Source organism: Thamnophis elegans, chromosome 8 (assembly GCF_009769535.1).
Source record: "Thamnophis elegans isolate rThaEle1 chromosome 8, rThaEle1.pri, whole genome shotgun sequence".
Taxonomy (NCBI): Eukaryota; Metazoa; Chordata; class Lepidosauria; order Squamata; family Colubridae; genus Thamnophis; species Thamnophis elegans.
Genome location: NC_045548.1, coordinates 31,581,434 through 31,605,572, shown reverse-complemented (window position 1 = coordinate 31,605,572; position 24,139 = coordinate 31,581,434). Strand labels below are relative to the sequence as shown.

At 38.6% G+C, this 24,139-nt stretch overlaps 1 protein-coding gene across 1 annotated transcript; it reads left to right on the top strand.

Annotated features, from left to right (window-relative positions):
• The first annotated feature begins 110 nt into the window (after positions 1–110).
• LOC116512435 (protein ARV1-like) lies at positions 111–17,776 on the top strand. Its single transcript, XM_032222914.1, has 3 exons — positions 111–209; positions 16,781–16,846; positions 17,051–17,776. Exons 1-3 carry the CDS (start codon positions 111–113, stop codon positions 17,774–17,776), a joined length of 891 nt encoding a protein of 296 aa, XP_032078805.1.
• Positions 17,777–24,139: the final 6,363 nt, after the last annotated feature.

Sequence of the window (24,139 nt, the reverse complement as noted above, 5' to 3'; positions counted from 1 at the left end):
CTTTTCAAGCACAGCCTCTCTTCCAAACGATCCTATGTATAAGATGAGCAATGCACACTGAACTGATCTGGAGGAGGAGGAAGGGGAGGATTTGAGCTACCTGAGCGGGCATGAGCGATCAGTTTGGCACAACTGTGCACTGTACAAGCAATGCCTTGACCAGAGTGCGGGAATACCCAGCGACCAATAATGATTCACGATCTCAAAGGGTAAAAGCAACCGAACAGCCACATTGCCTCCACATACTTTGACACCTTTAGGGCTCTTCCACTTTGGTGTTAATTAGGGTGAGAGGGGCGAGGCAAGGCACCCCTCAACGTGAATAATGTCAAGTTGGCAATGCCCACCCAGTCACATGACCACTCAGCCATGCCTACCCAACTGGTCATTAGGGCAGAGAACCGGTTGTTAAATTATTTGAATCCCACCACTGATCCCAAATCCTATTTTCACACAAATGTCAACTCTATCTCACTTGTATTTATTGTAATATCTTAATAATGATCTTTACTACTTTGAAATTATTGAATCCTGTAGAAAAAAAGAACATGACTGTTGAGTATACAAAATAATAATTCTTTCACTTCTTTCAGCTCATTCTAATAAGAGTTGTATTTTGTCAAATATAAGCAGACATTTGCCTTCCCTTAATATGAATAAGAACAAAGGTTTGTGGGATGAAACACATGTGGCTATCATGCTAATCACTACTCAAGTCACAAATTCAGAAAATGGATGTGCATATACAACATGCTGAAACACAAAGTACTGTATATACTCGAGTATAAGCCTAGTTTTTCAGCCCACTTTTTGGGCTGAAAAAAAGCCGCCTCGGCTTATACTCGAGTCAGTGAAAAATTTGCCCGAAATGGAGGAGAAAAAGGGGCGGGGCCATGCCGCTGGGTGACACTCGTGAATGGCCCAGTGCCCCTGTGAGTTTCCCCTCCCTCTGTGTCAGTTTGCCGCGCAGCGCGCACCGCACCATCCCCCCTCCTCACGTTCTAATGTAATGCAGGGCTGTCTTATGATTCCCCTTCCTCCCCCTCCTGCCGCTCTGCAACGATGTCCCACCTCCTCCTTGTTATGGCAAGCAGCCACATAGCGATGTCCCACCTCCTCTGGTACAGTGATCCAATGATAGGAATCACTGTGCCGTGTGTCATAGGAGGCGGGACATCGCTCCCGCGGCTGCACGGGACATCATCATCACAGCGGGACATCAGCATCATGAGGTGAGTGAAGTATTTCATTGAATACACCGCTAGTTTACTGTTTTTCTTTGAAATAAATATTCAAAAACATTATTGGTATCTATTTTTATTTTTGAAATTTACCGGTAGCTGCTGCATTTCCCACCCTAGGCTTATACTCGAGTCAATAACTTTTCCAGTTTTTTGTGGTAAAATTAGGTGCCTCGGCTTATATTCGGGTCGGCCTATACTCGAGTATATACGGTAGCTAATTGTATTTCAATTTAGTGTGTTGTATAAATCCTTCATGTAATTAGTGGCCAGCATCTTGGAGGAATCTAGCAAATAAGATTAATTATCAAGTGTCATTAAATAAATTATGGACAGTGTAGTTTATGAATATAGCTAATTACTTAGCGTGGACAGTCCAGGAATGAAGCAGTTGTTTTACAGTACAGTGCTGGGAACATAGGATTCAAGAATGATGCTACCTCAACCTAAATATGATTGATCACTGCTCCATGTCAGATTGCAAGGTAAATGAAGGGGGGAAATGCTGAATACAAATTTCAAGCCACACAGCAGCAACTAAGACCTAAAAACCAAACCTTTCTCTCTATAGGATTTACCAACTTGTTTTGAAGGGTTTTGTCTGATTTTCAGTGAATCTGCCAAAGGGTTCTTTTAGTACATTGTAGAATTATTTATTTACTTATTTTACAACATGTATAGCCTACTCTAATCTAAACATTCTCTGATAAAAATATAACAAAATCAAGAAAAGATAGCACATTAAAGATCACCTACCGGTAATAAAAATAATCAATAAAAAATCTAATACATCATACTGTTATTCAGTTCAACTAACCTAAGGGCCAAATGTCTGTTTTGACTATCTTTTGAAATGTCTTTAGAGGGAGGTTGTATCTCCAAGGAAAAACATCTCATAACAGGGGGCTAGCATATCACCTGGCCCATTCCTCAGCATTCTGAAGTGGGGAAAGGACATCAAGTCCTTTCTAGATGACCAAACCAGAAGAGCACATTTAACATGAGCAACATATTTCTGGGCCATGAAGAGCTTTGAAGATAATAATCAACAGTTTGAATTGAGCCACAGAGCCTAATTCAAGCAAGGAGGTGACTTCAGAATTGTTGTTATTCCTACCTGCCTGGATTGACCCATGGATTGTCTTGTTGCAATTAAATGTAACTAACCCACTGGAGCTTACATGTCATCTCCAATTGCAGCCCTACATATAGAGCATTGCAAGATTTGAGCTGGATTGTAATCAAGGAACAAGTTACAAGTCATCAATGTTCCTTGATCAAGAAAATTTAAAATCCATTCACTAGCCAAGTTTGGGTGAAAGTTCCCCAGCAATAGCTTTCACTCTCTATTTAATTGTCCCTACTTAATCCTCTGAGACCCAACAATACTCCCATTTCCTGAGAGCTTCAGCCTCCACATTCTACCTTAAGAGGCTTCCTTCCACCCCTTCTTCGGCGTTCTCAATCTCTAAGTGGCAGGGGTTGGGAGGGGGAGAAGGATGATGGAAGTGTTCTTTTCTTACCCATTACCGTTCTTCAAGTCTGTCTAATATTATGGGATCCAGGATTAATCTCTGGAACAATCAACAGCTGCCAGAAACTGTTCTCCAAACAGCAGCTAGATTTCAGCAGCAGTAATTTACCACAGTTCCTTGAGTTACCGTACTAACTTATCATTCTATCATTCTATCTACTGTACTAACTTATCATTTTATCACTGACCGGTCTGTTCAATCCAACTAAAAGGTAGTGTTCCTTACCTGTATAAAATGAAGCCAAAGATACAACTGTAGCCACTGCCTCTCATTCTGGTTACATTTTCTGATTTAGAAGCCCCATCAAATTTAGAGTGATGATTTCTAACATAGTGAAAAACTGTGGAACGGTTCTGAATGAGATATTACCATGTTTTCCTAAAAATAAAATAGGGTCTCCTCAATAAGCACGTGGCCTTATTTTCAGGGAGGTCTTATTATTTTTTATTTTTTATTTTTTATTACATAAACCACACATACACACAATAATAATAATAAAAACACACACACACAGACAAAAAAACCATCATCACATACATCATGTCGTTTGGTTACAGGTGTTTTAACATTTATCATTCTTATACATTTATTATTTCATTTAATAGGTTATAATATACTGTTTGGGTTGCTTTATTTACCATCCCTTCCTCCTGTTGTAACACCACCTTATTTTCCCTTTCTTTTCTCCCTCCCTCCCTTCTCTACTTTCTTCCTTCCTCCTCTCCTTTCCCTTCCTTCTTCCTGTACCTTTCTCCTACTCCCGCTCTTCCTCTTCCCCTTTCTACCCTCTCTCCTCCTCCTTTCCATCCTCCTTTCCATCCTCCTCTCCTTACCTCTTTCTTTCACCCTCTCTCCCTTCTCTACTTTCTTCCTTCCTCCTCTCCTTCCCTTCCTTCTTCCCTTACCTCTCCTTTGCTCCTACTCTTCCTCTTTCCCTTCCTACCCTTTCTCCTTCCTTTTCTCTCCCTTCCATCCTCCTTTTCTTTCCCTTTCCCTTTCTCCCTCCCTCCCTTCTCTACTTTCCTCCTTCCTCCTCTCCTTCCCCTTCCTTCTTCCCGTACCTTTCTCCTACTCCTGCTCTTCCTCTTCCCCTTTCTTGCCTCTCTTCTCTTCTTTCTCTCCTTTCCATCCTCCTCTCCTTACCTCTTTCTTCTTTTCCCTGTCTTTCTTTCACTCTCTCCTCCTCTCTCCCTTTTTTTTTCTATTGTTGTTGGTGTGTCTATTTTAAATCTCAGTTTATGTTTCCTTGGGATGGTATTTCCGCCAACCCAGACATAATTTAGTATCATTTCTTATTCCCTTACTTTTGCTAACCTGTCCTAACTGTACTTCCCCCACCACACACACTTTGTATCTCTCTGTTGTATATATACTTATATATTTGGTACACACAACAATAAAAACAAAACAACAACAAAAACACAAAAAGAAATAAAAACCATAATCACATATAGCATGTTGTTTGGTTACAGGTATTTTAGCATCCATATTCTCAAATAATATTTACCATCTCAGATTTTCCATCTAGTATAACTCAATACCTCTCTTTCATTGGACATTATATATTCAGTTACCTTTAGTATTACTTTTTCAGAAAAATCATGCTTTCCCTACATTGTTGATTATCTATTTGATAACAGTTAGAATTATTATCAATAACAAGATATCATTGTAGTACATTCTTAACGTTATACATTATATCACCAGTCCTCTTATTGAATATACATAAAATCATTATTATCCTTATCCTTTTTAAAGCAAAAAGTTCTGGAGTATTCCATTCATAGATATATTAGTTTTCCATTGTATCATTGTTAATTTATTTCACAGCATAATTGTGTTATCATTTAACTCCTTCAGTTCAAGATTCTTCCCTCTTCCTCTGCGTAGATTAATTTTGCTGGAATATTGCCTTTAAAATAGAAGATCACTCCTCTTTTCTTGCAGTTCGCCAGTGTTGAAAGCATTTTCCCAAGCTTTGGTTGAATTAGTAGATGTTCATTTCTCTTTTGGATCTGCACTTCTTGTAGGCAAATTATGGCAAGTTTTAACTTCTCTAATTTATAGAATGTTTTTTTTTCCTTTTAGTTACCAAATTAAGTCCATTAATGTTAATTGTAATCATTTTTCTTTCCTCCATGTTTATACTTTATATACAGGGTTTATAGTTCTAGTAGATCTGGGTTCTCATTTTTCTCTACGGCTTACATCCCCCACCGCACCTTCTTCTTTCTCAATTCCACCTACAGGTCCTTCTATTTTTTCAGTCGCAGTTGTGGGTGATTCCAGTAGTTGTACCACAGAACCATCTTTCCCAGTTTTCTCAGCCATTTCTCTAAAATATTCTGCATAAAAAGCTTCTGCCTTCTCAGTTGTATCTATCCTGTGTCTTTGTCCTTGCCATGTACATAGTAGACTTTCCGGTATGAGCCACCTGTAATTAACACCTTTTTTAATCAGAACTCTGGTCAGGAATTGGTATTCTCTTCTCCTCTCTCTCACCTCTCTCGGGATTTGTTTGAGGACTACAATCTCCTTGCCTTTGTATTCTAATTCTATCTCTCATTTTCTGTAAGATTTGTAATTTGGTTGTTTTCTTAGTAAATCTTCCATGCACTTCCCTTGGAAGAGCATTCCTCATTGCATATCTTGTATATACTCTAAAGGATTCATCAATCATATCTATCATCTTATCTTGGGAAATATCTAATGCATCTATCAGGATCTTGGATATTATCTCAACTAAGTTCTCTCCTTTTTCTTCTTCTATGCATCTTAAGAAAAATTCAGACCTATCCATCTCCCATCTTAGTATTCCACTACTCTCTCTTTCAACATCGCTTAGTCTGCTCTCTAGCTTCTCAGTTTTCTTCTCTCCTTCTTGGATTTTATCTTCAATTTTTTGAATCCTGTCTTCATATTTCGTCATCAGTTATGCATACTTTCAATTTTCCCTTCCATTTTATCAACTTTTTGTACTATGCTTTGGTTTTGTTGTTCCATTATCTCCATTTTTTTTCCATACTCTCAAACTTCTTTACGAGGGTGTCTAACTTGTCATCCTTACTATCAAGTCCTGCTTGCATTTTCTGCATCGCTTGCATGAGTGTTTCAAAATTTGCTCCTTTCTCTTTTTCTTGCTGAAGCATTGGCTGTATTGTCCTCTGGCCTTCCGCAAGTGAGGGGGCGGAAGTTGATATAGAGCCAAGGGGGGCTGCTTTTCTACTCATAGTTAGCAAGTTTTAGAAGGTGTAAGATTGTAAGTACAATGCAAAAAAAAGCGTAAGAGACAGAAGAAGGGGGGAGAGTGGAGATCTGGCTTAAGAGAGAAGATGAAAAAAGGAGAGAAGGGAGAGATAGTGAAAGAATAAAGACAGAGGGAAAGAGAGAGAGAGAAAGAAAAAACTCTTCAGGCTGTTTGCTCAAAATTTAAGGTGAACCATCTATTGATGTCCCAATGTCTTCAAAAAAATGCCAAAAAGAAGACAAACAGTAGAAAGAAAACCTCAAAAAAGGAAAAAGCAATGGTGCTTCAAGCCACAAGAAAAAAAATATAAGTAGTCAAAAAGTCAAAAAGAATAATCATAAAAAGGAAAAAAAGTCAGTGTCAATATCTCCCCAGCAGAATGATATGAAAGTAATGTTGAAAAAAGAGTAAATGCCACCAAGCTAAAACAAATAGTCTTTTCAGACTCTTTTTTCCCCCCTAAGATAAAAGTTTTTCCAAGGTCATTCTCAGCTCCTTCGTTCTCCTTCGTTCTGTTATTTGGTCTAACAAAGCTCCAGATAAAGAAAAAACAGCAGCTGTGTAATAAAAAGCTGTAAATAAAGCTTTTTTTTAAGTCAAATGAATTACAGGGGAAATTTTGGTAACAATAGTTCAAGTCCGCTAGATGGCAGTATTAGCTTGTAACTTGTGGCTTGCATTAACTCTATATTAAAATTTCCATAGCTTCTTTGTTTACAGATTGCTAATTACTAATTATTAAAATGCAACCAAAAAGCTAAAAGAAAACAAAAGACAGATCTTCAAAAGCACTTTAGGTTTAAATTCAATGTCCCCACAAGGTTCAAAGTTAGAGATATCAACAACCAAAAAGGAGAATACAAAAAGCCGATTTGAATTACAAGAAAGTCCAGCCCGGTTTCCAAAGATAAAAAGAAAAACAGAAAAAGTAATCCTTCAATTGGCAAACTTATACCCACCGCTTTTTTCACTAGTCAGCCTTATTTTAAACTAAGTTTCCAAATTTAGAGTGTTTTCTTTCCAACAAAAAAGGTTTAAAACTCAGACCAAACGACATGTTCTTATCTAGTATCTTTAGGGCTATCCGCAGTTTCAGCAGCCTTGATGGCTGGTCCGGAAATCACTGGCAAAGGGGGTTTTCCTATGCCCCCAGAGACTTTGCGAACGTCTCTGGGACCACTGGGTTTCCCCCTATCTTTCACTGTCTCTTCAGGACAGCTTGGGTCCAAAAAAGGACCGTCCAGATGAACCCGATTTAGATGGTCCCTCAGGAACAGCCTGAAAGTCCGTCTTCACACTGCTAAGCCCTGCCTTCTTCCTCCAGGGAGGTCTTATTATTTTGAGGTGCAGAAGGCGACGAGAGTGGTCGCCTCATGGCTGCTGCTGTGTTGCAATATTTTTGGGGAGGGTTTATTTTAGTGCATGTGCTCAAAAGCCCGATTGGGCTTATTATCTGGGTGGGTCTTATTTTCAGGGGAGCAGGGTACATGATTTTATTCATTTGTTTTTTTCTAAATTTGCGAATTGATGAAAGGTAATCATTGCAAATAGATTTCATGCCTAATAACTTTTCAAGTTTATATAAATTAAATAAAGGTTGTTTAAGCTATTCAGATAATGGCTGCTTTTCTTGGATACTCAAGATATACATTTCCAAAATCATGTCAAATTAATATAATCCAGATACAATCCTAAAGGAGCACTTATTCTGATGATGCTCATATTCTTTCACTGAAGAAATTTGTTTGGGTTTCAGGAGTTAAAAAACCAATGGAGGTAATTTCCTTTTTCTGTTTGAAGCAAAAAAAAATTCTCCCCTTGTTCTGTCTGCCTTGAGATTTCTGGAGGAAGATCATCTATCTCTTGTAAGTATTCTATTGTAAATGGCTCCTTTGCAATGAAAGAATGGAATTAAACTTAGAATCTCATGTGACTCAAGGTTGCAGGTTGTCCATCTTTACCAAAGTGATTCACACGCCTACAAGGATATTCTGTACAGTTTTCTGACATTACAACTGTTTTCAGAAATGAGTAATTCTGTTTAATATCACAGCTTTCATTTGCAGCTTCCAAAAAATTTCAGGTGACTTATCTTACTTAGCTAGAATGTGATGGCCAACTTGGATATTGGTAAGGCAGAACACAATAAGAGCTTCAGAAGAAATTTTAAATTTCTTTAAATCTGTGTGAACTTTTATTCAAGTTTGGTAAATTTTTTACTCAACATTCATCATCATCAACAACTATGACCATAAGCCAATGAGCGTCTACTTAAAGAACATTCAGCATTCTTCTCTGAAATATGAATAAATATGAGGCTTACCATATCAAAGGGCTGAAATGTTTACAGCAAAGTTGAATTGCTTTTTGCTCCTGCAGAAGTAGATTTTATTTAGGTCAGTTCAGAAAAATAAATGTTGGCATAGATCTCATGGCAATAAATGCATTTCACAAAACATCATGTTCTGGGAATGGCTTTCTTTTTAAGTTGTTCCCCTATTTAAATTCCCCCTTTTGTAATTCCTCTTTGTTCATTTCCTCTTCTTTCAACTTTATTCTTTGCTCCCTACATTCTTGGCAGCAAGTTTAAGCAAACCAGATTTCCAACTCAGGGGAATGTAGATCTGATAACAATGATTTGGGATGAAGATAGCATGAGATTCCATGGAGTGTTCCTTACTTTTCTTGAAAACTGTATTAGTCCTCAAAATTGTTCCAGACTAAGTATCCTCTCTACACGGGCTTATTATTAAAGATAGCCAAGTTGATGCAAAGGATGGATCTCATTTTATAAAATGTATTTTACCAAATAAATAGTTTTGGAAGAATGTCATTTCAAGTTTTAAATATGGTGGTTATCTCTAACTGATATCACAATAGGAGGAAGATAACATTTATATCACTTTTGTGTCATTTTCAAATAATGAAAGAACATTTGATTGAAGTTGGTTAAGTTTCAAGATCATTAGTTGAGAGTTATACAAAACATAGCAGACTGGTAATTACACTAGACTTTCGAAATCTAGACATCTACTTTAAATCTATTTATCCATGAAGGAGATGGATGGACTGATTTTCTTTTTTAAGTTAGAAGTGGCTATTAAATCACAGTCCTTTCTGTATGATAAAGACCATAGAAATTGGAATGGGCTTTAAAAGTCCATATAAGGCTTTTTAAAAAAATGTATTTCAGCATAAATTAATACTGAGAAAACTGTCATGTCAGTCAAATTTAAGAAGAGAAACATATTTGTAAAACATTTTCCATGCAAATGTTTTAAGTCATGATAGTTACATGCAGGAGCCTAGTGCAAAGCAGTTACCAATTCACTTTCAGTTCTGTTTTTCTTCTAGAAGAATTTTTTTGGCAGAAAAAAACAAGATCTTCCAGAGTACATTCACGCTAAACTATCCATTTTCTTTCTGCCAAAATTTTCTGCTGGCTGAGTTGTGTTGGTATGTTGAATGAGAGGAGCTGGACAACTGTCATTCAGAATCAGCAGTTCATTCTTGGACATTCTGTTTGCATTTATTAGATAGTAACTAAATGTATGGCTTGGAAAGAAACAATGAGTGGACCTCAGACAACCAAATTATTTTGATCTAGTTAGTGACAATGAAAAATCCAGGTGATCTCATCCTCTGATAACATTTCATTCACTACTACCTACTGTATTAGGAACATAAAAATAAAAAATAAGACCGTGTTTCCCCAAAATTACGACATGTCCTGATAATAAGGCCATGCCACATTTTTCTGGTGGGCAAAAATATAAGCCCCCCCAAATAAGACCCTTGGACAACCCCTCACCTCTGGCCAGGCAGAGCGCCGCTCACCAACCTAGCAGTATCCCAAAGGTGCCAAGCCATGGGGGGAGGCAAAGGTGATCGCGTTGCTTAGTGCCTTCGGATACCGCTAGGTTGGTGAGCAGCTCTGTGCCCAGATGAAGTGGGGGTTGCCAGGTGCCAAGCAAAAATTTCCCCCCTCCTCCGCCCGCATCGAAAAGTGCCGGAAATTCACTAGCGCCTTCTGCTAAAATATAATCATTACTCCCTTCTACTTCTGCAGGGGACCCCCTGATTGAATTGAATTGAATTTATTAGGTTTCTATGCTGCCCAATCCCGAAGGACTCTGGGCGGCTTACAGAATAAGGGAAATTCTGCAGAAGCAATTAATCGATGCATTAAAAAATCATGCTGTTACGATGGAAGCAAAACTTAAGGAAGAGATAGCTGCTTCTAACAAACAGATGTCTGAAGAACTTATGACATGTAACCAAAGGATTAGAGGGGACTTTCTGATGGCCCTTAATTTGCTAGCGGGTTATGCATATGGCCTTGAAGAAAAGTTAGAAGATCTTAGTGACTCTAATACGAACTTGGTAATGAAGATGGAGGCGGTCCAGCAAAAGGTTAGCGATGCAGAAAATGAAATCATAATGCTACAGTATAGGCAAATGGAATTTGCTTTAAGGATAAGGGGCCTCCCTGAAAATACACAAGAGAACCTGAAACAGACTCTCTCTGAAGCCTTCAACCTGATGGCGGGAAGGTCAGGAGGGAATCTTGATTGGCAAATTGAAAAGGTTTACCACGTTAATTCCTCGCTGGCAAACAAAAACAATTACCAAGAGATATAGTGATCTACTTCACCACTAGAGATGCGAGAAATAGATATTACAGGAATCCTACAAAAATAAGCTTCAAATTGGCGGTTGGGAGGTGACTGTCTTGAAGGAGATACCACCTAAAATGCTGAGATCTAGGAAAGACTATGCCTTTTTAGTTGAAGAACTTAAAATCACCAGATACAGTTTAGATGGGACACACCAGCCGGCATCGCATTTAGCTACCTTGGAAAAGACATCGCCTCAATACAGTATGGAAGGCACAAGATTTCTACACCAACGTACTGAAGGGTGGACAACCCTCTCTCTCTAGATCTAGACAAAGAGAACAAGTAGGATTTGATGGAAAGCAAACCACTTAAGTATCAACAAGGGGGGAATCACTTGTTCTCTCAGAGGTACAAGAAGCTAAAGAACAAAGACAAGACCGCGTAGTTACTAGACGAATGGAACAGGAATTAAGAAAACAATGTACACAAGCCACCATTCAGGAGCATACAGGTGTTACATTAGAAACAGTGGGATGAGCTAGGCCAAAAGTGTAAATTCCAAGATGTTCAGATGGCTATTAAAAAGTTTCAGGGGGCTAATGATGGTAACTAAGTCTCTAATATGGAATGTTAAGCGATTGGATCAATTTAGCAGGGGATGGAGTGTTCAGTATTGAAGGGTATGATTTGGTATATGGCTGCTTGTCTGCTGTATAATAAAGAGGTGGATGAGAATTTTAAAGGTCATCTTCTGGGGAATGCCTTGCTACGGATTGGGAAAAAAACATCAATATAAATTAAATAACATGGCAGACTTATAAAAAGGTTAAGGTATTCTGGACAAAAATATGATGAATTATGCAAAATGTTCTAAAAAAAAAGGATAAAGTTACTCCCCACCTATTTTTTGTTATGTATAATTACTGACTGTACAGCAGTAGAGATTAACTTGACTTTGCATTTGATAACTGCAGCTAGATTGTGGTGGCATAATACTGGAAGAAGGAAGATTTGTCTACTATCCAGGAAGGGACATTGAAAATCACAAACCTTAGCAGAGATGGCTAAAATATTTGTATATCTCTAGGATAATTCAAACGAGAGATATAAACGAGACCGGGAAAAAATGGATTGACTATATTCAAAATAAATATGGGTCTAGGAAATTTCAGATAGCTTATGATTAAGATCAGAAATGATATAAATTGTTTATAGTTAGCCTAGCAAGGAGGAGCTAAGCTCAATTCAAAGATGTTATTAACTTTCTACTTTTTCTTTAAGTATACCTTAAACTGTTTTTGTTAAAGATTTATACCTTGTATTGGTTCTGGGAAGTCAGGGTGGGGGAAGGTTGGGGGGATTGGGGGGGAGGGGGGAGGGAGTGGAGTTTACTAAGTTGGAGGAGGGATGTTGGATGATTGTACATGTATATTGTTATTTTTTCTTTTTTATATATATTGAAATGGAATTATAAATACCATCAACACAAAAGGGAGTTTGCTCAGAAGCTGAAATACACCAAGTGAATTAGAGGAAGAGTGGGAAGCAGAGGAGAGAAGATAGATAGGTAGAGAGGGATAGGAGAGGGTGAAGGGGGAAGATGAGGTGTATAAGGAGGAGTGGTAAGGGGAGAGAGGAGAAGGAGAAAGGAAGGGGAAGTAGAGTAGAAAATGATGGAGGGAAGACAGGATGTAGAAAGGGGGAGGAGAGAGGGGGAGGAAAGTGTCAGATAAGGTATAAATATGGTGTATGGAGAGCAGAAGAGCCAATAACTAGGTTTTTCTTTTTTTTTTTCTTTGGTAGTGATGATAAGATGAATTGATGTAAGTACTTAATAATACAACATGATATTGATTATGTAATAGTATACATGTGATTATATGTTATGAAAATGGAAAATAAAAACTTTCTATGGATATGGAAGCATAAATACCATCAACATAGATTGGAGTTTGCTCAGAAGCGGAAATACACCAATGAGAGCAAGAGTGGGAAACAGAAGATTAGATTAGATTAGATTGCTTTATTATAGGCCGCCCTTTTCCCTGAGGGGACTCAGGGCGGCTTACAACCTATAGGGAGGGAATACACGTAATGACATATACAGACAGTACATAATTAAAAAATAGAAGCAACATTCATTCATCATTCGGGTGGGGACGGATCCTAATCTTTAACCCCAGGCCTGGCGGGATAGCCAGATCTTAAGGGCTGTGCGGAAGGTCTGGAGGGTGGTGAGGGTACGAATCTCCACAGGGAGGTCGTTCCAAAGGGTCGGAGCTACTACTGAAAAGGCTCTCCTCCGCGTAGTTGCCAGTCGGCACTGGCTGGCAGATGGAACTCGGAGGAGGCCTAATCTGTGTGATCTAATCGGTCGTGAGGAGGTAATTGGCAGGAGGCGGTCTCTCAAGTACCCAGATCCACTACCATGAAGGGCTTTATGGGTGGTAAGTAGCACCTTGAAGCGCACCCGGAGATCAACAGGTAGCCAGCGCAGCTCGCGGAGGATAGGTGTTATGTGGGCGAACCGAGCAGCACCCACAATCACTCGTGCGGCCGCATTCTGGACTAGCTGAAGTCGCCGGAATGCTCTTCAAGGGCAGCCCCATGTAGAGCACGTTGTAGTATTCCAGCCTAGAGGTCACAAGGGCACGAGTGACTGTTGTGAGAGCCTCCCGGTTCAGGTAGGGTCGCAACTGGCGCACCAGGCGAACCTGGCAAATGCCCCCCTGGTCACAGCCGACAGATGGTGATCGAAAGAGAGAAGAAAGATGGGAAGAGAGGATAGGAGAGAGGATAAGGGGGAAGATGAGGAGGATAAGTAGAAGTGGAATGTAGAGAGGAGAAGGAGAAAGGAAGGGGAAGTAGAGTAGGAAAGGATGATGGAGGGAAGGAAGGAGGTAGGAGAAAGGTAGAAGAAAGAGGTGTATGGAGAGCAGAAGAGCTAATAATGGGTTTTTATCTTTCTGGGCGTTGATGACAAGAGGAACTGATGTAATTACTACTTAATACAATAGGATACTGGCTATGTAATAGTATACATGTGATTGTATGTTATGAAAATGGAAAATAAAAAAGTATATTGGAAAAAAAAGACTTGTGGACTTCAACTCCCAGAATTCTTCCTTTCGCTCTTCATCTTGATGATGTGTGGACAGGCGGGGGGAGGGAGCTGGAACTGGTTCTAAACAGCACTGTAGATTTGTGGAACCTCTTCTATAGAAGAGGTTAGAACTGGCAGGAACCCACCCCTGCTTAGGCCTCATATGCATATTTTTTCTTTATTTTTTTTAATTTCAGAGGGAACTTGTCCCACTTAAGCTAACTAAGATAATTTTAATTGGTTTTCACAAGGTGTAGTACAGATAATTTTGGGCATGCTCACTGAATTAGTAAATAAGAGGTTTTTGTTTAACCACAATTGGAATAAAAATCCCTATAGATCACTGACAGAAAACTTTATATTCTGTGGAACATATATAACATTTTAGAGCTGAATCAATATACTCATAGGTTCCTGGTAATTTCTTTGTTAAAAGAGAAATATGCCTGTGTGTAACTGATGCCTGCCTGCCCTCTGCCCCCCTCCCCCATTCTCACTCTCTGATTAGCTTTGCTTCCTTTACTGCTTCCTACCCCAAGTATCATTCCAGAATGCCCCTTGCATTGTTATTTAATCTAATGGTGCTATCCTTTATTTTTTATAAAAAATGTTCTTTAAAGAAATACACTTGCGTGCGATTCTCGTACCATTGGCTCTGTGTGTGTGTGTGTGGTGTGTGTGTGTGTGTGTGTGAGAGAGAGAGAGAGAGAGAGAGAGAGAGAGAGAGACATATGTTAAGGTGACCAGATGTCTCAATTTCAGCGGACAATCACGCTTTATAACAATTTGTCCCGTGTCCCGGGCCACTTTTAAAAAGTCCCGATTTTCTGGCTTCATGTTGAAAGCCCAGTGGATTTGCTTAAGAAATCCTAACCGGAGCAAGACAAAGACACCCTGTCTAACCTCTCTCTCTCTGACTCAGTACTTTCATTGACGATATTAAAACATTAAAGCAACAAAACGGACTCCCCCCACGCCTCTTTTACCTCATTTTATAAGAAAAAATGACCAAGTACCATAGAGCTGCAGGAAACACTTGGCTAGAGAGGTCGCGAGTGTTACTTCCTGGATTTTCCAGAGGGGAGGGGCACGGAGGTTGGAGGTCTGGAAAAAATGGTGGCAAAGTTTCTTTGAAAAATGTTTCCCTGACTAATTTCTCCATTTCAATTTGCTCAGTTCTTTGTATTAACATCTACATCATTCTGGGTACACTTGGAGTGCAAGCCTGCTGGTAAGTGAGCTGGGGTTTTTTTTTCTTTTATTTTTTTAATGTATTTTAAAATAATATTTATTTATTGTGCATAGCATTTTTTAAATTCTGTGTGGATTCTTTTTTAAATAGTCTAAGACAATTTAAAAAAGATTCTATCCAAAATAAATTGAAGTGAAACCATGTTTAAAAATTCTATGCACAATACTTTGAAATATATTGTGCATAGAAAGAATAGTTTGAAATGTTTTACTTCAATTTATTCTGTGTGGATTCTTTTTTTAAATTGTCTTAGGCTATTTAAAAAAGATCTATCCAAAATACAAAATACCAGCTGCAGTTATTCACTTAAGAACTGTGGCAAGAAAGGTGGTATAATGGGCTTAGTGACCAAAGTTACAATGGCATTGAAAAAGTGACTAATGACAATTTTTCACACTTAGCGACCATTTTCACACTTAGTGACCGTTGCAGCATCCTCATGGTCACGTGATCAAATTTTGATGTTTGGCAACAGTTACAATTTATATTTGTAAATTGTAGTTATGTTGAAATAAAAAATATTACAATACTATTTTTGCGTTGTATGAACATTTTTGTTGCTCCGTATAAAATTTTAATCAACACCCCGCCCCCGCCCCCGGTCAAAGGTGTCCCTCTTTACCAATCTGAAAATCTGGTCACCTTAACATATGTATACATTTGCTTTTGTGCCTACAGTACTCCTTTGAATACCTACTTCCAGTTTTTAAAAGTTTTCACAACTGGAGGCTTATGGATAATTGCTTCAATGATGCGTGTAGCTGAAAAGAATTAATTTTGGATTTAATGGTAATAGAAACTCAACACTGGCAGTGAAATAACAAATCTGAAGCTTCAGCTGGAGAGGAACTACATATAGTGAATGACTGGCATGTGAAGTTTTAAACATACCTACATTTATCTAACACTTGTTTGTTGTTTGTTTGTTTGATTGTTTGTTTGTTTTAAAAAGACTGATTGTAGATTAGGGTCACATCACTGAGACTTAGATGTTGTTACCCGTCAGATACCAATTAGATTTTAGAATATCTTCCGAAGGCAATAAAATAGTATTTGCTTTTTTAAACCTAGATATTAATAATCTAAATAATCTCTTTCAACACAAATGTCTTTTAAGGTCAGATCATATTTTAAGTCCTAGGGACATAGGATTTCTTAGAAAAGTTCCCTAAGACTTCTCAAGAAATGTGTGTAAAATGGAAAGCAATATCTGGATTGCTTGCTGCTCACTAGCACTGTGAGACAAGATTTTAAGCACATGTATATTCATGCATGTTGAGGAGATCTCTTCCAATGTCTGTTACTTTAAAAAATTTTGGGGGGATTAATCAAATTTTTAAAAGACCCAGGAGGAGCTCCTACATAACAGACAAAGAAGAAAACAACAAACGCAACACTGTCATTCCATACATTGCAGCTCAGGAGGATTTTCAACCAACACTCAGGCAGAAACTTATCCACCCCAAAGATAAAACACCCAGACTAAACTGAGCAACGTGATATATGCAGTACAATGCTGTGAGACATGTACAGATCTGCACATTGGAGAAACAAAACAACCATTTCACAAATGCATGGCACACCCACCAGGACAAGATTCAGCAATCCATCTGCATTTGAAAGACAAAGGTCACTCTTTTGAAAGCAGCAAAGTCCACCACATTCAGGACAGAGAAGACTACTGATTTAAAAGAGGGGTCAAAGAGACCATCTACATTAAGATAGTCCCATCTCAACAGAGGATGAGGGATACAACACCACCTGTGTTCTGTTTACAACACAGTCCTTTCAGCAGTTTCAAGAAGGCTTCACAGCCATTTGCAGTATTCAGGTGATGCTAAAGGCACAGGTAAACCTCCAAGTGTCTCCTCAACTACTATCAGAATAAGTGTTAATGATGAGATGACTGCAAGGATTACAAATCCTTCCAACCAGAACTGAAGAAGCATCTTGGATGAGAAACAAAAGGTTCTCAAGGAAAAACAAAGTTCAGCTGCCTTTTGAAAAGTATCTTTGGAACAAACATGACCTGAACGACTGAGAATCTCCATAGACATCAAGGGAGTCTGCATGTTATCGGTGTATTGAATGCAGTACAAAAGCGACTGAGCTGTACAAGGATTATCAACGTGGTGTGTTGTGGATCTCTATCTGCGGTGAGTTATGTGAAGAAAAATCCTGCCAGAAGCCAGTGGACAAATATATAGAATATGATCCTGTCATCATCTTAATTAATGCTATCTTATGCAAAGCACAAGCATACAGACATATCTTGTTCAATACAAAAATAAATATTCATGGAAAGCTTTGCATATTTTGTTTGCTTTGCGAGGCTTATCTCAGGTGGCTGCAGTTACAGGATTCAAGTCAAAGTACTGAGCCTGATGATTTAATTAGATATGCCAAAGAATGGGATTTCTATCGAATGTTTGGAATAACATCTTTGGAACAAACTGCCTTTTTGACTGGCATCTTCACTGCTCTGTGGTTAATCAAACCTGCTGTCCTGAAAACCAAGGCAGATTTCATATTTCTTCTGAAAGCATTGCTGTTATCTAGCTATGGAAAACTTCTTCTGATTCCAGCAGTTATTTGGGAGCATGACTACACTCATTTGTGTCTGAAGCTCATTAAAGTGTTTGTGCTGATGTCAAACTTTCAAGCAATTAGAGTTACTTTGAATACTAGCCGCAAACTGTGTCTGATGGTCATTTTGAATGGATTACTTTTCAAAAATGGCATCATTTACTTGTTCCAGAAAATAGGATGGGATGTCTGAGACAAACTTGTTTCCTTAGGATGATAGTGAAAATATTTTAAGCTGTAGAAAAATATTGCCTTTCAAGTCATTCACTTCATCACCGGTCTGTATTTGATCACTCCAAACAAAGTGGTAAAGAAATGCTGAATGTAAATGAAACTTTCTATGCCAAACCAACCAATTGACCCATAATAATTTAAGAGTGATGCACTGATATTTAATTTTTATAACAATTTTGCTATGTTTGATGTGATGGTGTTGTGCTAAGTAAGAATATTGTTCTTTTAGCTGTTCTTTTTTCCTTCTGCATTCCTTTACATTTAAAATAAAAGGTATGCGATTTGTTTTATTATAAAGTACAAAGAAGAAAATTATCATACTAAAAAGATGCAAAATGACAAAACAAGAAAAAAAACCAGTTTGACTCAAAGGTGTGTTCTGACAGCCACTCATAAAATAACAGTAAAGTGGCTTCACTTTGACATTTCTGGCAGTTGTGCTACTGGAAACACTGGAAATATATTTTTTATTTGTGAAGTACTCATACTTTTAAGTTGATATTTATACATCCTCCAAGGAACAAATATAATTTTATAGACATATTTATAAATAAAGGATTTTTTTTTATCCATAGACATCAATTGGGAAGATCGTTACATTAAAGGCTTGTCCACAAACTGTAATTGATATTATTCAGTCATTAATTGCAATTTCACCAGTTTCAGTTTCAGTTTTATTGAGTTTGTATGCTGCCCTATTCTCGAGAGACTCAGGGCGGCTCACAATGAAAAAGGGAGGGGATACAAAAAATAAAATAAAACAACAATTTAAAACTCTACAACAGCCATAACCTCGAATGGGGCTGGATAGTTCAACAGCCCCAGGCCTGCCAGAACAGCCAGGTCTTAACCGTTTTGTGAAAGGCCGGAAGGGTAGTAAGGGTCCGGATCTCCATAGGGAGATGTTCCAGAGGGCCGGAGCAGCCACAGAGAAGGCCCTCCCCCGAGGAGTCGCCAGCTGACATTGGCCGGCAGATGGAATTCGGAGGAGGCCTAATCTGTGGGATCTAATAGGTCTTTGGGAGGTAACTGGCAGGAGGTGGTCTCTCAAGTACCCAGGTCCAATACCATGTAGGGCTTTAAAGTAATGACTAGCACCTTGAAGCGTGTCCGGGAGACCAATAGGCAGCCAGTGCAGCTCGCGGACGATAGGTGTAACGTGGGTGTACCGAGGTGCACCCACAATCGCTCGCGCGGCCTGCGTTCTGGACAAGCTGAAGTCTTCAAACACTCTTCAAGGGCAGCCCCCACGTAGAGCGTGTTACAGTAATCCAGTCTTGAGGTGACGAGGGCGTGAGTGACTATCCAAAGGGCCCTCCGGTCCAGGTAGGGCCGCAATTGGTGCACCAGACGAACCTGGGCAAAGGTCCCCCTGATCACAGCTGACAGATGATGTTCTAAAGTCAGCTGCAGATCCAGGAGGACTCCCAAATTGCGAGCCCTCTCTGAGGGGTGTGTACAATTTCACCCCCCAGGCTGAGAGATGGAATAGCTGGACCATCTTTGGGAGGGAGCATCAATAGTCACTCAGTCTGGTTGGGGTTGAGCTCCGCTTGTTCGTTCCCATCCAGACCCTAACAGCCTCCAGGCACTGGCAAATCACTTCTACCGCTTCACTGAGTTGGCACGGGGGCGGACAGATACAACTGTGTATCATCCGCATATTGATGATATTTAATCCCGTGCCGACATATGATCTCACCCAGCGGCTTCATGTAGATGTTGAATAGGAGGGGGGACAGGACAGAACGGCCGCAAGGCCAACTGCCAGATCTTATAATGCCCCCATATCCACCGACAACCCCTCTATAAAGCCAGCCAAAAGGAGTCCAAAAAATCCAGATGGAACAGGAGCACAGATGTCAAAAAAAGCGCTAAAAGCAGCCAGTAGCGTGCTCTGACCGGAATGGAGGAGGGGGGGTGTCTAGAGAGACTACGGCAGCTGAGGAATAAACCAGCTGCCCTGCCTCATCTAGCATCGTTCAAGTCACCCACCTCCTTTGATGGCAACAGGTCTCCAAAGGACAGGCAGACACCAGGGCTCCTTCCAGTCAGCGAGGAAATAGGGCTTAAACCAAGCCAAGATCACGAAACGCCACAAAAAGTCAATTCGAGGCTGTCTGTGGGTGGTTGAAATGCCGGAAGCCTAGAACGCCAAAACAGAGCCCTCAGTGCAGCGCCGCCATTTCCCTCCAGCCTTGCTAAGCGTCCTGAGGAACACTCCGGCTGCCACGCAAGCCAGGGGACAAGTGCCATTCTTGCTATAACCTTCCTAACTAGAAAAGTAATGCCATTCCTTCTTTGTTTTTCATGACCTGAGTAGTAAACTGCAATCTGATTGAAAGTGTTCAATCTTAGTCTATTTACTGATGGCCTCTCAATTTGTAGTTATTTCATTTATTTTTTTATTCCATTGAACTTTTCTATGAGCATAGATCATTTCTATGTTATAGATCCCATGTTCCCCACAATCTTTGTAGCTTCGAATTTTATTTTATTTATTTTATGTTACTACTTTCTTTTATTTTTAATTTTATTTTTGCTTGATGGCAACATCTAGATGTCCCAAAGGCTTTAGTCCAGCTATGTCATAAGCATATTTAGTACAGTGGTGCCTTGGTATGCATTATTAATTCGTTCCAGAATTAGTGACTAAACGGATGAGTTCCAAACAAACCACAAGACTTAATATTTCTAAGTTCCTTGTTGCAAGAGGAGGGTCTTATGGCAAGTACCACAACCTGAGATATGAAGACAGTTGAACTTGCACTTGTACACTGATACACAATTTCTGTTTTATTTACCACTTTTATTCCTTGTAGTAAATTATTACCTAATTGTTTAAGTAAAAGTTAAGGAAATTAAGCTATATTTTGTATTTTTCCATAAAAGCCAAAACAAACTCTAAAATACTCAAATCATTTAAGTTTCCTTTTCTACTTTCTCAGCACACAACTATCTTCTCTAGCAACATGACAATGGTTCTCTGCTTGAAAAGAATAGTTCTAGTAAACTCCTGGGACTACAGCCAGCAGTAATGGAGCAAAACCTTGACTGATTTCTTGTGGGAGTTCTTGATATAAGTTTCAAGAGAGGAAGCATTTCAGGGGGAAGAGCCAACGTCACAACCATGTGGCCAATACCTTGCCACTGGGTGATCCAAACATCCCGAAGAGACGGTGAACAGGAAGAATATGTCTTGCTGATCTCGGGGATATCGCAAAATCCCTGAAAGAAGCAAGAGAGAAGTTCTTCAAGCCGGCGACAAAAAATCCAGCCAAGGCTGACGAAGTTGGGGCAGCTCCAAAATGGAAGGATACGGAAAGTTAAAGTGTTTCATAGCTGGTGAGAAACTTCTACTGTTTTAAAAAAGAGACTGCCTATAAAAACTTAAAAATTAATTTAAATTGAAGAATAGAAGAGTCAAGCAGTGGAATTAAATTTGGAATGGTTTTGGACAGTGGTTATCTTACTTTTTAAATGCTATTTTCATGGATGGAATTTATGCCTTTTGAACGGATGGATTTAGTTTTCTTCTTCTACCTTTTCTTTATGATTCTCTGAAATCTATAGACTAAAGTTTTTCTTCTTCATTGCTGTAGGTATATTTCTAATTATTTAAAGATTGACTCCTTTTCTAACTTGAAATACAAAAAAAAAATACAAAAGGAAACTTTTTAATAGCGTTACCGCTGCTCAGAGGCTGGGAGGTTTTTGTTCCTTCACGGATTGTTTTGACTTGGCACCACAAGGTTTTACTGCTTGGCTACAGAGAGTGATAAGAAGGGAAGTACACAGATGTTCCTTTGAAATGGAAACAACATTCTTTGTGAATCTATACTTTAATCTTATTAACCTTCCAAGCTAGAGCAGCTGTGTTTGTTAGAATGGCACAACTTCAAAAGAAAAATAGAAGTCTCAAATTTACAAAAGTTAATTTCAGAAATACAGAAATTATGAAATATATATGAAAGAATAGAGGAAAAACTGTACTACTTAGAGCACATAACAATAAAATATGATGAAAAAATTGAGGATTGTTTATCAATGCAAGACGGGGTGATTGAAACTCAAAAACCGAAGTGGAAAATGAATATAAAGAGATTAACCTGCTGATATTGATGGTAATTGGTTTGTGTCTTGAAAATGGAAAGAATGGAATACTGAAAGAGGAAGTAAATGGAGAGGAAATCTATTCCAGGGGCAAGATTATAGAAGAAGAAATTAAAGAATCTAGGACTTAAAGAAAGAATTCTATTAGCAAAAGTATTGATACAACTGTTGACAATCACAAGACCAAGCCGAATAAGGAAACAGAAAGAGGGCATCAAGATTATATGAGAGATCTTACAAGCAAGGAGTTGCTAAGAGAAGTCCATACAAAGCTGATCAAGAAGATGATTAGATGATTGGAAGCACAAATGGCAGAAGATTATGAGATTGTTTTGTTATTGGAAAGATACAGGTGATAGATGGAAGAATATAATTTAAAACTAGTTAAACTAGTAAATTTATTGATAATAGATATAGCTTAAATAAATAACTGATAATGTTACTAATGTATACAATGTGTGTAATGATGAGTATAATTGGATATGAATATTGAATGGTACACATGTAAGAAGATTAGCAATCTCTTGGATATATATAAATAATAATAATAATAATAATAATAATAATAATAATATAATAATAATAAAAAACAACTCACAGGCATTATTGCAGATAACATAATGGATTATTTGGAAGATGCAAATTCAGAAAGATGCAACTAAAGGAACAACACCTGAAAACTACAGACCAATAACATGCTTGCCAACAACCTTCAAATTACTCACAGGCATTGTTGCAGATAACATGATGGATTATTTGGAAAAAAACAACATCTTGCCAGTAGAGCAAAAAGGCAACAAAAGAAGGAGCAGGGGCACAAAAGATCAGCTTCTAATTGATAAAATGATATTAGAAAATTGTAAGAACAGAAAACGAACTTGAATATGGTCTGGATTGATTACAAAAAGGCATTTGACTCACTGCCACATAGTTGGATCATAAAATGCTTAGAAACAACTGGCATTAGCAAAAATATTACATCCTTTACTGAAAAGGTGATGAAACAATGGAGAACTGAGTTGGCAGTAGGGAATGAGATCTACGGAATGGTTAATATCAAGCGAGGAATTTTCCAGGGTGATTCACTTTCACCTCTTCTCTTCATCATCGCAATGATCCCACTATCAGTAATCTTAAAAAAAATGAAATTAGGCTACCAAACAGCCAAAGAAGCTGAAAAAATTTTGCATTTACTATATATGGATGATTTGAAACTCTATGGAAAGTCAGAAACAGAAATCCAATCATTGACAAACACAGTCCGAGTATTCAGCACTGATATTTCAATGCAGTTTGGCATGGAAAAATGTGCCACTGTATCCATAAAAAGGGGCAAAATCACTGCATGTGAGGGAATTGAAATGCCCAATGGCCAACTAATTAAATGCAACGAAAATGAAGCCTACAAATACTTAGGCATTCTGCAGTTGGATAACATCAAGCATGGAGAAGCAAAAACTATTATCAGGCGAGAGTACACCAACAGAGTTAGGAAAATTTTGAAATCTAAATTGAATGGTGGAAATACAATCAAGGCCATAAATACCTGGGCAATACCAGTTATAAGATACACAGCTGGTATAGTTAACTGGACACAAGCTGATTTGGACATTTTGGACCGAAAAACCAGGAAACTAATGACAATGCACTACAGTTTACATCCACGTGGTGATACTGATAGATTATACCTGCCCCGAAAACCGGGTGGCAGAGGATTATTACAAGTGAAGCAAACAGTTGAAGAAGAAAAACATGCACTGGATGTATTTAAAAGAAAGTCAAGAACATCTATTAATTGAAGTAAAGAACAAAAATCTACTGAAGGCCCAACAGACGAAACAAGAATACAGAAAAGATGTGATAAAATCAAGAATGGAGAGTTGGCAGAACAAAGCACTGCATGGCCAATTTCTGGAAAAAATAAAAGATAAAGTGGACAGTAAACAAACTTGGTTATGGTTAACAACAGGTACATTAAAGAAAGAAACAGAGTCACTAATCCTGGCTGCGCAAGAACAAGCTATCCGCACAAATGCCATTAAGGCCAAAATCGAAAAATCCTCTGATGATGCCAAATGCAGACTTTGCAAAGAAGCTGATGAAACTGTTGATCACATACTCAGCTGCTGTAAGAAAATCGCGCAGACTGATTATAAGTTGCGTCACAATTCAGTAGCACAAATGATCCATTGGAATTTGTGCAAAAATT

Excerpts from the sequence above, each read along its gene's own strand:
- LOC116512435 (XM_032222914.1), top strand. The coding sequence starts at position 111 with ATGAGCGATCAGTTTGGCACAACTGTGCACTGTACAAGCAATGCCTTG. Across the intron at positions 210-16,780 it reads ATGATTCACGATCTCAAAGG|TCCTTTCAGCAGTTTCAAGA; the intron begins GTAAAAGCAACC and ends TTTACAACACAG. Across the intron at positions 16,847-17,050 it reads AGGTGATGCTAAAGGCACAG|ACATCAAGGGAGTCTGCATG; the intron begins GTAAACCTCCAA and ends GAATCTCCATAG.